The following is a 14079-nucleotide window of genomic DNA, read 5'->3' as shown; positions in this document are numbered from 1 at the left end:
GGATGTGCAAGAAATTTTATCATTAAAGTAAAAGATTTTAGTCACCCATCAAGTAATAATTAATTTTGGAATATATGCTATGGTTCATTTAATTAACGTTTTGTGACTGTGAAGACCTTTTAATTTTCTTGTTTCTGAGAGCAGTATACATAATTGGGCAAAAATGCCTCAGACATCTATCTGTCAAAATATCCTGTTCAACTAGAATGAATTAGATACCATTAATTATTGGATCTAAATGAATGAATTAGGTCAGCTGACTCTGTGTCTATGTGCCCGATATATTCACTTTAACCAATATACCCAGCAACTCATTTCATTCTCTATTGTACTTTACCTGCTCATCGCCCCCAAACTCAGAGTTTCCTGGAGTTTCAGAACTTGCTTCTATCCTCCCCAAAGTCAATAGATTGGCCACTAAGTACTGAACTCAGGGCATTCTGGAAGCATCCCGACAATAAGCTGGAACCTTAGCAAGTGGCTTTCTGGTGACCAAGCTGAACCCACCAGGGTCTGGTTATAACTTTCTTCAGTAGTCTATTTAATTAAACAAGCAACTATGTGAATCATGAAAATAACGTGGGACTGGCTTTCAAAACAGTTTGTGATCTTTTATCCTTAAACATTGTTACAAACAGAGCAACAACAGATGGAACTAGGGAAAGGTTTTCTTGGTGCTTTTGCTCTCCCTTCTAGTACTTCATCTCTACTTTTGAATCCTCAACCAATATTCATCTGTCTCATGATGTACCTAAAAAACTAAATTGTTATCACTGTACACATAAAATGTCAGGTATTTTTTGAGTCAAGCTGTGACATTTGAGATAAAGGTCAGTTAAGAAATTGAATGTGTCAACTGTGATTATAATTTGTCATTCAGCACCAAAATAAATTTTAGAATTATAAGGCAAGAAAAGAGAAAAATCTTGCTCTTACTATTTTCCAAATGTTATCAGTGCATTCATCTTCTTCAATCACTTATCTATAAATTTGAGTATAAAGCCAAGATTTAAGTGTCAAAACTGGAAGGATAATGAGAGAGTCTGGGAATCTCAAAAGGCACCTACGGCAGATTATGTAAACTTAATCTAAAATGTCTTCATTCAATTCATTGTATGCTTTGCATTTTCAGAATGGACAGAGCAGTCCACTAGGATACCTGATGTATATCATGTTCTGGCTGGTTTTAACATCGAGTTGCCCACCTTACATTGCCATGAGCAGCATCGATGATTATAAGGTAATAATGAGTAATCGTAACTTCCATTATTTTACATAATCAGAAGCTGAAGGTAATTTTATGGGAGTTTTCTTTTTTTTTTTTTTTTTTTGGTTTAACTGAAAACATTTATTTTAGAATATTTTGTTACTTTTTCTTTTTTTCTTTTTTATTTATTATTTTTTAAATTGTATTTTAGGTTTTGGGGTACATGTGCTGAACATGCAAGATAGTTGCATAGGCACACACATGGCAGTGTGTTTTGCTGCCTTCCTCCCCTTCACCCACATTTGGCATTTCTCCCCAGGCTATCCCTCCCCAGCTCCCCCCCGCCACTGTCCCTCCCCTATTCCCCCCAATAGACCCCAGTGTGTAGTACTCCCTTCCCTGTGTCCATGTGTTCTCATTTTTCATCACCTGCCTATGAGTGAGAATATGCGGTATTTCATTTTCTGTTCTTGTGTCAGTTTGCTGAGAATGATGTTCTCCAGGTTCATCCATGTCCCTACGAAGGACACGAACTCATCATTTTTGATTGCTGCATAATATTCCATGGTGTGTATGTGCCACATTTTCCAAGTCCAGTCTATCTTCGATGGGCATTTGGGTTGGTTCCAGGTCTTTGCTATTGTAAACAGTGCTTCAATGAACATTCGTGTGCATGTGTCCTTATAGCAGAACGATTTATAGTCCTTTGGATATATACCCAGTAATGGGATTGCTGGGTCAAATGGAATTTCTATTTCTAAGGCCTTGAGGAATCGCCACACTGTCTTCCACAATGGTTGAACTAATTTACACTCCCACCAGCAGTGTAAAAGTGTTCCTATTTTTCCACATCCTCTCCAGCATCTGTTGTCTCCAGATTTTTTAACTGTCACCATTCTAACTGGAGTGAAATGGTATCTCAATGTGGTTTTGATTTGCATCTCTCTAATGACCAGTGATGATGAGCATTTTTTCATATGTTTGTTGGCCTCATGTATGTCTTCTTTTGTAAAGTGTCTGTTCATATCCTTTGCCCACTTTTGAATGGGCTTGTTTGTTTTTTTCCTGTAAATCTGTTTGAGTTCTTTGTAAATTCTGGATATCAGCCCTTTGTCAGATGGGTAAACTGCAAAAATTTTTTCCCATTCTGTTGGTTGCCGATTCACTCTAGTGACTTTTGGTTCCATATGAAGTTTAAGGTGGTTTTTTCCAGTTCTGTGAAGAAAGTCAATGGTAGCTTGATAGGGATAGCATTGATTCTGTAAATTACTTTGGTCAGTATAGCCATTTTCACGATACTGATTCTTCCTAACCATGAACATGGAATATTTCTCCATCTGTTTGTGTCCTCTCTGATTTCGTTGAGCAGTGGTTTGTAGTTTTCCTTGAAGAGGTCCCTTATGTTCCTTGTAAGTTGTATTCCTAGGTATTTTATTCTCTTTGTAGCAATTGTGAATGGCAGTTCGTTCTTGATTTGGCTCACTTTAAGTCTGTTATTGGTGTATAGGAATGCTTGTGATTTTTGCACATTGATTTTATATCCTGAGACTGCTGAAGTTGCTTATCAGTTTCAGGAGTTTTTGGGCTGAGGCGATGGGGTCTTCTAGATATGCTATCATGTCATCTGCAAATAGAGACAATTTGGCTTCCACCTTTCCTATTTGAATACCCTTTATTTCTTTTTCTTGCCTGATTGCTCTGGCTAGAACTTCCAGTATTATATTGAATAGGAGTGGTGAAAGAGGGCATCCTTGTCTAGTGCTGGATTTCAAAGGGAGTGCTTCCAGTTTTTGCCCATTCAGTCAGTATGATGTTGGCTGTTGGTTTGTCATAAATAGCTTTTATTACTTTGAGATACGTTCCATCCATACCGAGTTTATTGAGGGTTTTTAGCATAAAGGGCTGTTGAATTTTGTCAAAGGCGTTCTCTGCGTCAATTGAGATAATCATATGGTTTTTGTTTTTGGTTCTGTTTATGTGGTGAATTACGTTTATTGACTTGCATATGTTGAACCAGCTTTGCATCCCCAGGATGAATCCTAATTGATCATGATGGATAAGTTTTTTTATGTGCTGTTGCAATCGGCTTGCCAGCATTTTATTGAAGATTTTTGCATCTATGTTCATCATAGATATTGGCCTGAAGTTTTCTTTTCTTGTTGAGTCTCTGCCGGGTTTTGGTATCAGGATGATGTTGGTCTCATAAAATGATTTGGGAAGGATTCCCTCTTTTTGGATTATTTGGAATAGTATCAGAAGGAATGGTACCAGCTCCTCTTTGTGTGTCTGGTAGAATTTGGCTGTGAACCCATCAGGACCTGGACTTTTTTTGTGTGGTAGGCTCTTAATTGCTGCCTCGACTTCTGACCTTGTTATTGGTCTATTCATAGTTTCAGCTTCCTCCTGGTTTAGGCTTGGGAGGACACAGGTGTCCAGGAATTTATCCATTTCTTCCAGGTTTACTAGTTTATGTGGATAGAGTTGTTTGTAATATTCTCTGATGATGGTTTGAATTTCTGTGGAATCTGTGGTTATTTCCCCTTTATCATTTTTTATTACATCTATTTGGTTGTTCTCTCTTTTCTTTTTTATCAGTCTGGCTAGTGGTCTGTCCATTTTGTTGAACTTTTCAAAAAACCAGCTCTTGCATTTATTGATTTTTAGAAGGGTTTTTTGTGTCTCTATCTCCTTCAGTTCTGCTCTGATCTTAGTTATTTCTTGTCTTCTGCTAGGTTTTGAGTTTTTTTGATCTTGCTCCTCTAGCTCTTTCAATTTTGATGATAGGGTGTCAATTTTGGATCTCTCCACTCTTCTCATATGGGCACTTATTGCTATATATTTTCCTCTGGAGGCTGCTTTAAATGTGTCCCAGAGATTCTGGTATGTTGTGTCTTCGTTCTCGTTGGTTTTGAAGAACTTCTTTATTTCTGCCTTCATTTCATTTTTTATCCAGTCAACATTCAAAAGCCAGTTGTTCAGTTTCCATGAAGCTGTGCGGTTCTGAGTTAGTTTCTGAATTCTGAGTTCTAACTTGATTGCACTATGGTCTGAGAGACTGTTTGTTATTATGTCAGTTGTTTTGCATTTGCTGAGGAGTGCTTTACTTCCAATTATGTGGTCAATTTTAGAGTAGGTGTGATGTGGTGCTGAGAAGAATGTATATTGTGTGGATTTGGGGTGGAGAGTTCTGTAAATGTCTATCAGGTTTGCTTGTTCCAGGTCTGAGTTCAAGCCCTGGATATCCTTGTTGATTTTCTGTCTGGTTGATCTGACTAATATTGACAGTGGAGTGTTAAAGTCTCCCACTATTATTGTGTGGGAGTCTAAGTCTCTTTGTAAGTTGTTAAGAACTTACCTTATATATCTGGTTGCTCCTGTATTGGGTCCATATTTATTTAGGATCGTTAGCTCTTCTTGTTGTATTGATCCTTTTACCATTATGTAATGTCCTTCTTTGTCTCTTTTGATCTTTGTTGCTTTAAAGTCTATTTTATCAGAGACGAGAATTGCGACTCCTGCTTTTTTTTGCCCTCCATTTGCTTGGTAAATCTTCCTCCATCCCTTTATTTTGAGCCCCTGTGTATCCTTGCATGTGAGATGGGTTTCCTGGATACAGCACACTGATGGATTTTGGTTTTCTATCCAATTTGCCAGTCTGTGTCTTTTGATTGGTGCATTTAGCCCATTTACATTTAGGGTTAATATTGTTATGTGTGAATTTGATACTGCCATTTTGATGCTAGCTGGCTGCTTTGCCCATTAGTTGATGCAGATTCTTCATTTTGTTGATGCTCTTTAGCATTTGGTATGTTTTTGGAATGGCTGGTACTGGTTGATTTTTTCTATGTGTAGTGCCTCTTTCAGAGGCTCTTGTAAAGCAGGCCTGGTGGTGACAAAATCTCTGAGTACTTGCTTGTTTGCAAAGTATTTTATTTTTCCTTCACTTATGAAGCTCAGTTTGGCTGGATATGAAATTCTGGGTTGAAAGTTCTTTTCTTTAAGGATGTTGAATATTGGCCCCCACTCTCTTCTGGCTTGTAGGGTTTCTGCCGAGAGATCTGCTGTGAGTCTGATGGGCTTCCCTTTGTGGGTGACCCGACCTTTCTCTCTGGCTGCCCTTAGTATTTTCTCCTTCATTTCAACCCGGGTGAATCTGATGATTATGTGCCTTGGGTTTGCTCTTCTTGAGGAATATTTTTGTGGTGTTCTCTGTATTTCCTGGACTTGAATATTGGCCTGCCTTGCTAGGTTGGGGAAATTTTCCTGGATAATATCCTGAAGAGTATTTTCCAGCTTGGATTCATTCTCTTTGTCACATTCTGGTACACCTCTCATATGTAGATTAGGTCTCTTCACATAGTCCCACATTTCTTGGAGACTTTGTTCATTCCTTTTTGTACTTTTTTCTCTAATCTTGGTTTCTCATTTTATTTCATTGAATTGATCTTCGACTTCTAATATTCTTTCTTCTGCTTGGTCAATTCGGCTGTTGAAACTTGTGCATGCTTTGTGAAGTTCTTGTATTGTGTTTTTCAGCTACTTCAATTCATTCATATTCCTCTCTAAGTTGTCCGTTCTTGTTATAATTTCCTTGAATCTTTTTTGAAGTTTCGTAGTTTCTTTGCATTGATTTAGAACATGTTCTTTTAGCTCACGGAAGTTTCTCATTACCCACCTTCTGAAGTCTGATTCTGTCATTTTATCACACTCATTCTCCATCTAGCTTTGTTCCCTTGCTGGTGAGGAGTTTTGGTCCTTTGTAGGAGGCAAAGTGTTTTGGTTTCGTGTGTTTTTCTCCTTTTTGCACTGGTTTCTTCCCATCTTTGTGGGTTTATCCATCTGTCATCTGAATAGTTGCTGACTTTTCGATTGGGTCTCTGAGTGGATGCCCAGATTGTTGATGATGAAGTATTTCTGTTACTTAGTTTTCCTTCTAACAGTCTATCCTCTCTGCTGTACAACTGCTGAGGTCCATCCACTCCAGGCCCTGCTTGTCTGGGGTACACCTGTAGCAGCTGCGGAATGGTGAGGGATGCTACCAGTTTCTTCTTCTGCTATCATTGTCCCAGAATGATGTCCGCCAAATGTCAGTCTGATCAGTCCTTTTTGAGGAAACTCTTTGGATATACAGGGGGTCAGGGAGCTGCTTGAGGAGGCAATCTGTACTTTATAGGAGCTCAAGTGCTGAGCTGTGAGCTCCGTTGATCATTTAGGGCTGTTAGGCAGGTGCGTTTAAGTCTGCTGCAGCAGAACTCATAAAACCCCTTTTTTTCTCAGATGCTCTGTCTCAGGGTGTTAGGGCTTTCTTTGTGAGTATCCATTGCACTGTCCTGCCCAGCTAGGAAGCAGTCTAGTCACTATATGCCTGCTGAGGCTCCGCCTTACTGTCATGGGCTCCGCCCTGTTGGCAGAGTCTCTCTGTTATGGGGGGTTGCCTTGGCAATGGCAGGCTGTGTCAACAATGGGAGTTTACCTCAGTAGGGGCAGAATGCCTCGGTAATGGTGGACGCCCCTCCCCCACTGAGCTGCACCATCCTGGGTTCAGCTGTGCCCGCAGTGAAACTCTCAACCCCGAGCATTTCAAATTGCCGTTTTGTTTGTCTCTGTCGGGGTGAGACCTGCCGAGCCTGATCACCTTGCTCCCTGCCTCAGAGCTCTTTTTTTACTTTTTTTAAGCTGAACGGTTGACTCTTTCCCAGGTGTTTCAGTCACCTGCTAATACGGCACCAGGATCTGTGTGATTTCCCATGCAGCGACCCACTGTGCCTGCTCAAACATCATTTCCCGGGAATCTCCTAGTCTGGCTCACTGTCCAAGTCCCGTTTAATCAGATGGATATGCTAATCTTCCCTCCCAACTCTCAGATTGCCGGTTTAACAGGGCACCCAGACCAGTGTGTTTTGTGCGGAGTGCCGCTGCACTGTGGCGCAGGCCGAAACAGCCGCGCCAGCCAAACCAGCTGTGCTGGTGTCCCATGTCTCTCTTACACCTGGGAATTTCCCCATTCTGTGAGCAACAAAGATCCGTCTGGAAATGCGGCTTTCACTCACCCTCTCTGTCTTCACTGAGAGCTGCAATCCTGAGTTGCTCCTACCACACCATCTTCTTTTTCCTCGGGGAGTTTTCATAAGAAAACTTATACATGCTTAATTGAACAGCCAATTCAGACATAAATTCTAAGTTATAAAAATAAAAGAAAGTTTTGTGGATTGAAATATATAGATAAATAAGTGATAGAGAATTATTCTGAATTTTATTTGGATATGCCAACAAACTAGAATAGACAAAATAACCTTGGGAAAAAAGCAAAGTTGGAAAATATGCTTCTGATTTCAGGGCTCACTACAAATTTTTAGTAATTAAGAATGTGTTGTATTAAGAATAATTATGTAGATATTTGAAATGAAATAGACATTTCAGAAATAAACCCACACATATATCAATTGATTTTCAATAAAATTACCAAATAACTTAAATGGGGGTAAGATTAGACTTTTCAAGAAATTGTGGTGGAACAAGTTGGTATCATTCTGAAAAAAAAATTCTTAACATCTATCACACCATGCACAAAATTAATTTGAAATGAATCACAGATCTTGCCATAGGTGATATTTTTCAGATAGGGAAGAAGAAGCATATGTAATTCATAAAAAGATAACTTGAACTTCATCAAAGTTAAAAGCTTCTGCTCCTTGTAAAACACCAATAAAAAACAAAAGGCTGCTGAGTTCAGCGGCTCACGGATATAATCCCAGCATGTTGGGAAGCTGAGGTGGGCAGATCATTTAAGGTCATGAGTTTGACACCAGCCTGACTAACAAGGTGAAACCCCGTATCCACTAAGAATACAAAAGTTAGCTGGGCGTGGTGGTGTGTGCCTGTGATCCCAGCTACGTGGGAGGCTGAGGCAGGAGAATCGCTTGAACCCAGGAGGCAGAGGATGCAGCAAGCTGAGATTATGTCACTGCACTCCAGCCTGGGTGACAGACTGTGACTCCATCTCAAAAAATAAATTAATTAAATAATTTAAAAAATTAAATAAAAGGCAAGCCACAGACTGGGAGAAAAATATTCACAATACTTATACATGTGACAAAGATTTGTATCAAGAATATGTAAAGAACTCTCATACCTCTGTAATAGAGGATAGCCTAAGTTTTAAAATGAACAAAGTATTTGAATATATGCTGTACCAAAGAAGATGTACAGATGGAAAATACTCCCATGAAAAGATGGTTAATATCATGAGTAATCAGGAAAATAACCTCAATGAAATAGCTCTACACACTCAATAAAACTAATAATGTTAGAATGACTATCAATATCAAGAGTTTATGAGGATGTGGAGAAACCAGAACTCCCATGCATTGGGTGGGAATGTAAATTGTATGATCATGTTGCAAAATAATTTGGCTGTTTCTTATAAAGTTAAAAATATACTTATTGTTATGACATAGCAATTCTTCTCCTAAGTATTTACTCCAAAGAAAACATCTTTCCACTTAAACACTTGAACATTAATGTTCTGAACGGCATTAGTTATAATAGCCAACAACTTGAAGCGACCCAAGTGTCCCCCAAACAGTGAATTGATAAACAACTTCTGTTTTAGCCATGCAATGGAATACTACTCAGCAATATAACAGATGAACAACTAATAAATGCACCAACACAGGTGAATCTCAGAACCATTACACTGAGGGAATGATAACCACAAATGATTAGGTACTTTTAATTCAGATGATTTAACTTATTTAAAATTCTTAAAAAGGTAAAGTTAATCTACAGTGACAGAAGGCAGTAAGGGGTCACTTGTAACCAGTGGTAAAGTCTATGGACCGCAAAGTACATGGGAAACTTCAGAGGGTGTTCCACGCCTTACCTGTGATTGTGATACAGGAACATATGCATTCATCAGGCCTCATTCAACTATAAACATAATATGGGTACTTTTTCTTGTTTGAGAATTATATCTGAAAAAATTAATTAAAAAGAGATCATTGAAATAAAAGGAAATGATGTTTTTGGAAATGTGAGAACTTGAAAAGATAAAGAGAGAATTTCAATATGGAACTGACAACCTACAAATTTTTATTTACAGACACTTTTTCATTAATCCAAATGAATCTATAATGTGTCTACAAATTACCTGAGAATCTTGTTTAAAAGATGATTCTGATTCGGTAGTTCTGCAGTGGAACCAGATTTTGAGTGGCAGTCACAGGCAGTTAATTTATATGATTAATCAACACAGGCCAGCTTGCATTGGCTTTAGTGACAGGTTTCAAAAAAATGTCCATTAACACTCAATTTTTGTGACTTTATGAAAAAAGTCCATGAAACTTCATGTAAGCATTTCTACTGTGTCATCTTCATCTGTTTCATTTTTTCTCTCTCTCTCTCTATTGCCCACAGAAAGAGTGTGCAATTTATGTGATGCTCCATTTCCAGGTGGAACATGCAGGAATCTCAAGAAATTCTTTTTAGTAGTGTGATGTAACTAACATAATCCAAACTTTAAAACTTCCTCCACAGGAAACATGAACACTTTCTTTGGCTTTTGTGAGGCCACAATTTCTCCATGTTTATCCTAAGACTGTCCATTGTTTGTCTCCTTTGGAGATTGTCATTCCTCTATATAATCTCTAACTTTCTGAAATCCTGATATTGGCCCTTGGCTGTCTTCTCATGTTAGATGCCATTCTATTAGGCAAGCCCATCTAGCTCCATGGCTTCAAATCCCCTCTACCAGCTGGTCATCCCCAGATCCAACTCTATCCCAGATCTATAATTGTATCTAATTTGACCTCCAATGTTGATACAAATCCCTTCTCAGCATTTCCACTATAGGCAACACAGTTGTCTCAAGCTTTGTGCCTCCAAACCTCAACTGAAGGTATAGCTACTTTAACGTATTTCCTCCTTCCTACTTTATCCATAAATAGCAGCACCACATGCCCAGTCATTTCTAAAGATCCAAAAATCATCCTTCATTCTTCTCTCACCTCCACTCATGTGTGAGAGTGGAGTAAGAATCATCAATTCCTTACTAATTCAACTACCTGCATAGACCTGTGTCTGATGCTGGGAGCCTCTGATATGAATCTTTAGGTCAAATTATGTCTCAGGCAGAAACATCATTTAGCTCATCAAAGCCCATCAATAAATGAATTTAAGTATTTTTAAAAAGTTCACAACTATTAGAATAGTTTAATGTATAAACCTATTGATTATACTCAAAACCACAACACTTCATAAGTACTTTTAAAACATGTAATTTAGTATGTTTATTTATAGAATGACAATGTAAAATATATTTACATTTATAAATGTATTTATATTTATGTACACACACATAAATATTTGAATGAGTGATAAATATATTAATGTGGACTATAGCAGAACATTTTCTCTTATTCCAATTAAAGGATAAAGCAATTATGTGTGTGTCTGTGTGTGTGTGTGTGTGTGTTTGTATATGTATATGTATATGTACATATACATATGTACTTCAAAGCACTGTGATGAGAAGTTAGTTGTTTAGAGAAATAAAGTGTCTTTCCCACTTACCCCTATCCCCTTGTAAGTCATAATAAAATCACTGTTTTGTTTGCCATGGTGTTCATGCCTTGATTATTCTAAGGTCTTCATTGACATATTTCTACCAGGTGTGTGATGAACATCAGTGTAGTTCATTAAGGCAGCAGACTGGTTATTTATGTTTGTAACTACCCACATCCCTTAGTCCAGATTACATTTGTAGCCATAATCTAGAATTGTTACAAATGGAGATATTGCTGGAATAGTTCCTAACATAATCCACATTTTCTTAAGCAGCAAACTTTGTATCTTTGCTGTCTCCTAATTAGAACAGAGCTCGGGCCCAGCTACGGATTTCAGGACTCTTCCCTTCTGCTTACTGGTTTGGGCAGGCGCTGGTGGATGTTCCCCTGTACTTCTTGATGTTCACTTTTATATCTTTAATGAGCTACGTTTTAGTGTTTGAAGAAATATTTGTAACTGTAATTCAAATTATTCAAGTAAGTGACAATATTCAAGTAAGTGAAATATTCACAATATTATTGTGTGATTTAATTTGAAAGTTTGAAATATTTCCATCAATATTTATATGGTCATAAATTAAAGAACTGTAAAACCTTGCGCTATGGCAATGTTTTGGATCCTAAATGTTTTCCTTGATTGCATTTGTATTTAACTAAGCTTCACATTCCTGTTGATTTTAGATCCCATGTGCTGTTGGTTATTCCTTTTCCCTTATCTTCATGACATATGTGATTTCCTTCATCTTTCACAAAGGGAGAAAAAATAGTGGCATTTGGTCATTTTGTTTCTATATTGTAAGTATGTTTCTTGTGGATGTATACTGTTTATATTCAACATATAATTCTGAGCTAATCATTTAAATTTTACCCTCTGTAAGATGATAATATTATGGTCTAAAATATTTTACATTTGCTTTATATATGGATTCTTTTCAAAATGTTCACCTTTTTTCATCCTTGTCTTTCTTTAAAGTAGCCAAATTATTTCTGGAACTATAAAACACTGAGCTAGAAGGAAACCTGTAAACCATCTATATCTTCTTTTTACTGAAAAGGAAATAAGCCCCAAAACCCTCATAAACACAAGATTACAAATTCTGTTACTGACATGGTTAAAACTAGAAACTACTTCAACAAACTCCCTACTGAGAATTAATTTTGTAAAGCCACTTTTCTTTTGTCTCAATTAGGAAGAAAAATTTATATGATTTAAGAGTATGTATTCTAATCCTATGATTTCAGGATGGCAAAGGTAAATTATTAATTCAATAACTAACTGCTGACATCTGCAGTATGTCCAGGTGAAGACTGATAATGGGAGAAAAGATATTAAATAGACAGTTTTAACCCTGAAAGAGTTCTCAAAAGATAAACAGATAAGTCATCAGCCACTTATTAAAACACAGTCATGAGTTATTTTCCATCTTAAGAGTCTATTATACAACTGAATAAAGAGGTCTATGAAAAAACAGATAAGGGAGAGATTCATTAATAAAATGAAAGCAGAGATTTCTTATAAAAGGTGAAATCTGAAAAAGAGTAAGATTTCAGTTGAAAGAAGTATGAGGTGTGAATAGAAATAATGAACAGAAACCTAGAAGGGAAAAAGCTCAAGCTGATCCTAGGAACTGGTAATAATCTCATCTAGATACAGACAAAAAACAAGGTGCAGAATGGCCATGGTCCTAGTTATGGCAAAAAATAAAATTATGGCTGCCCTTAAATAATGTGCTTAAGAATTTATTCTATGGGCTGTGGGATGCCGTAAAAGCTTATAGCGCAGAACATAAATAGGATAGAGATAAACTTGGATGAAGAATACTTTGATAGCCATAAAGATGATGGTTTGGAAGACAGAGAAATTAGAAGTGCAGTAACTTTCAAGAGTTCATTGCAGTGTTTTAGAAGGTAAAATGTGAGGGCTTCCAGTATACCTATCACTTTCTCTTATCCCTGAATTTTGTATTTTAGTACTTCTGCTTAAGCCATTCCATGTTGTTAAATGCTTTTATTTTCCCATTGGTATAGTTACCAAAATCTCCTATTCTTGTTGTTTTATTCCTGTTAGATATCAATTTCAATTTTATTCTTTGTTTTTTGCTTATCTACTTTTATTTTTTAAAGTTTATCTGCTTTAATTAAAATATCATCTATATTGGTGCTAGATGTACATTGGAAGGCCTAGGTCAGTGGACCACTTGAGCCCATGAGTTAGAGATCAGCCTGGGCAACATGGTGAATCCCCATCTCTACTAAAAATACAGAAATGTTAGCTGGGCATGTTGGCACATACCTGTAGTCCCAGCTATCTGAAAATCTGAGGGAGGACTATCACTTGAGCCCAGGAGTTTAAGGCTACAATGAGCCATGATCATGCTACTGCACTTCTGCCTGGGTGAAACAGCAAGACTCCATCTCAAAAAAAGAGAAAGAAAATCTATATGTTGAATCCTAGATTTATCAAGTAATACCTCATTTGTGAAACTCTAGGCCAAAGGAATTTGGCTAAGTCACTAAAATAAAATGTTAATGAAGTTATACCAATTTCAGCTTAGTTTGTGAGGTTGGAGTTGAAATTAGTAATATCTTCAAGATGAGCCATCTCAATTTGGAACTTACATTGAAATTCAGAGTGATTAACATTTATATTTACTTTTTTTTTAGATCACTTTATTCTCTGTGGCTGTATTTGCATTCAGTATCTTTGAAAATGAAATTCCATTTCTCTTCACCTTTTTAATACCACCTTCCACAATGGTTGGCTGTTTATTCTTATCTTATCATGTAAGTAATGACACAGTCTGCCCCAGTGCCCTGAAACTCTTGCCAAATTGTGAAGCTTTGCCCAATGTGGAAGGTGTACTACAACATGTTTAAAATGCATGGGGTTCAAAGATTTCCACCTCATGGAATCCAACTGATTTTCTCCCAGATAAGACAATATGTTCTAGCTGACCTGTGATGGAAAATCTGGTCCTGGTTAATATATTGGGAAGAAGGGTAAGGGGTGGTGGGAAATAGAGCAGTCCTTATACTCATTTGGGGCCTTATACCTTCCTGGATATGCTCGGCTTTAGAAGAAAGCAAATGAAATGTTCCTGATCTTTGGGATTTCAGAGTTCTAAAGAAGCACCCAGTATGAACAAAGTCCTTTTTTCTTGGCTGACTGATACCTATACTCCTGCAAAAGGAAAGTGGTTATAGTACATGAGTGAAGAGGTATCTATGGGAAGGGGAAAGGAAGAGAAAGGGCCCCACAGAGAGAAACAATGGGCACAGGCAGGTGTGAAGTTCTCTGTGAGAAAAATG

At 37.4% G+C, this 14079-nt stretch overlaps 1 protein-coding gene across 3 annotated transcripts in view; it reads left to right on the top strand.

Moving 5' to 3' along the window:
* Positions 1 to 14079, top strand: part of ABCA8 (ATP binding cassette subfamily A member 8) — a 96920-nt gene that overhangs the window by 65443 nt on the left and 17398 nt on the right. For 2 of the 3 annotated variants that reach the window (XM_078374507.1, XM_035301638.3), the window contains 4 exons: positions 1133 to 1240; positions 11077 to 11247; positions 11452 to 11565; positions 13435 to 13554. In XM_078374507.1, coding sequence (XP_078230633.1) covers positions 1133 to 1240; positions 11077 to 11247; positions 11452 to 11565; positions 13435 to 13554 — 513 coding nt within the window. The remainder of the gene's footprint in view (positions 1 to 1132; positions 1241 to 11076; positions 11248 to 11451; positions 11566 to 13434; positions 13555 to 14079) is intronic. The other variant, XM_035301639.3, reaches the window with a different exon arrangement.

The sequence above is a fragment of the Callithrix jacchus genome, chromosome 5 (genome assembly GCF_049354715.1).
Source record: "Callithrix jacchus isolate 240 chromosome 5, calJac240_pri, whole genome shotgun sequence".
Lineage (NCBI taxonomy): Eukaryota > Metazoa > Chordata > Mammalia > Primates > Cebidae > Callithrix > Callithrix jacchus.
Note: the sequence above shows the minus strand (reverse complement) of the source record. Positions and strands in the feature narration are given on the sequence as shown.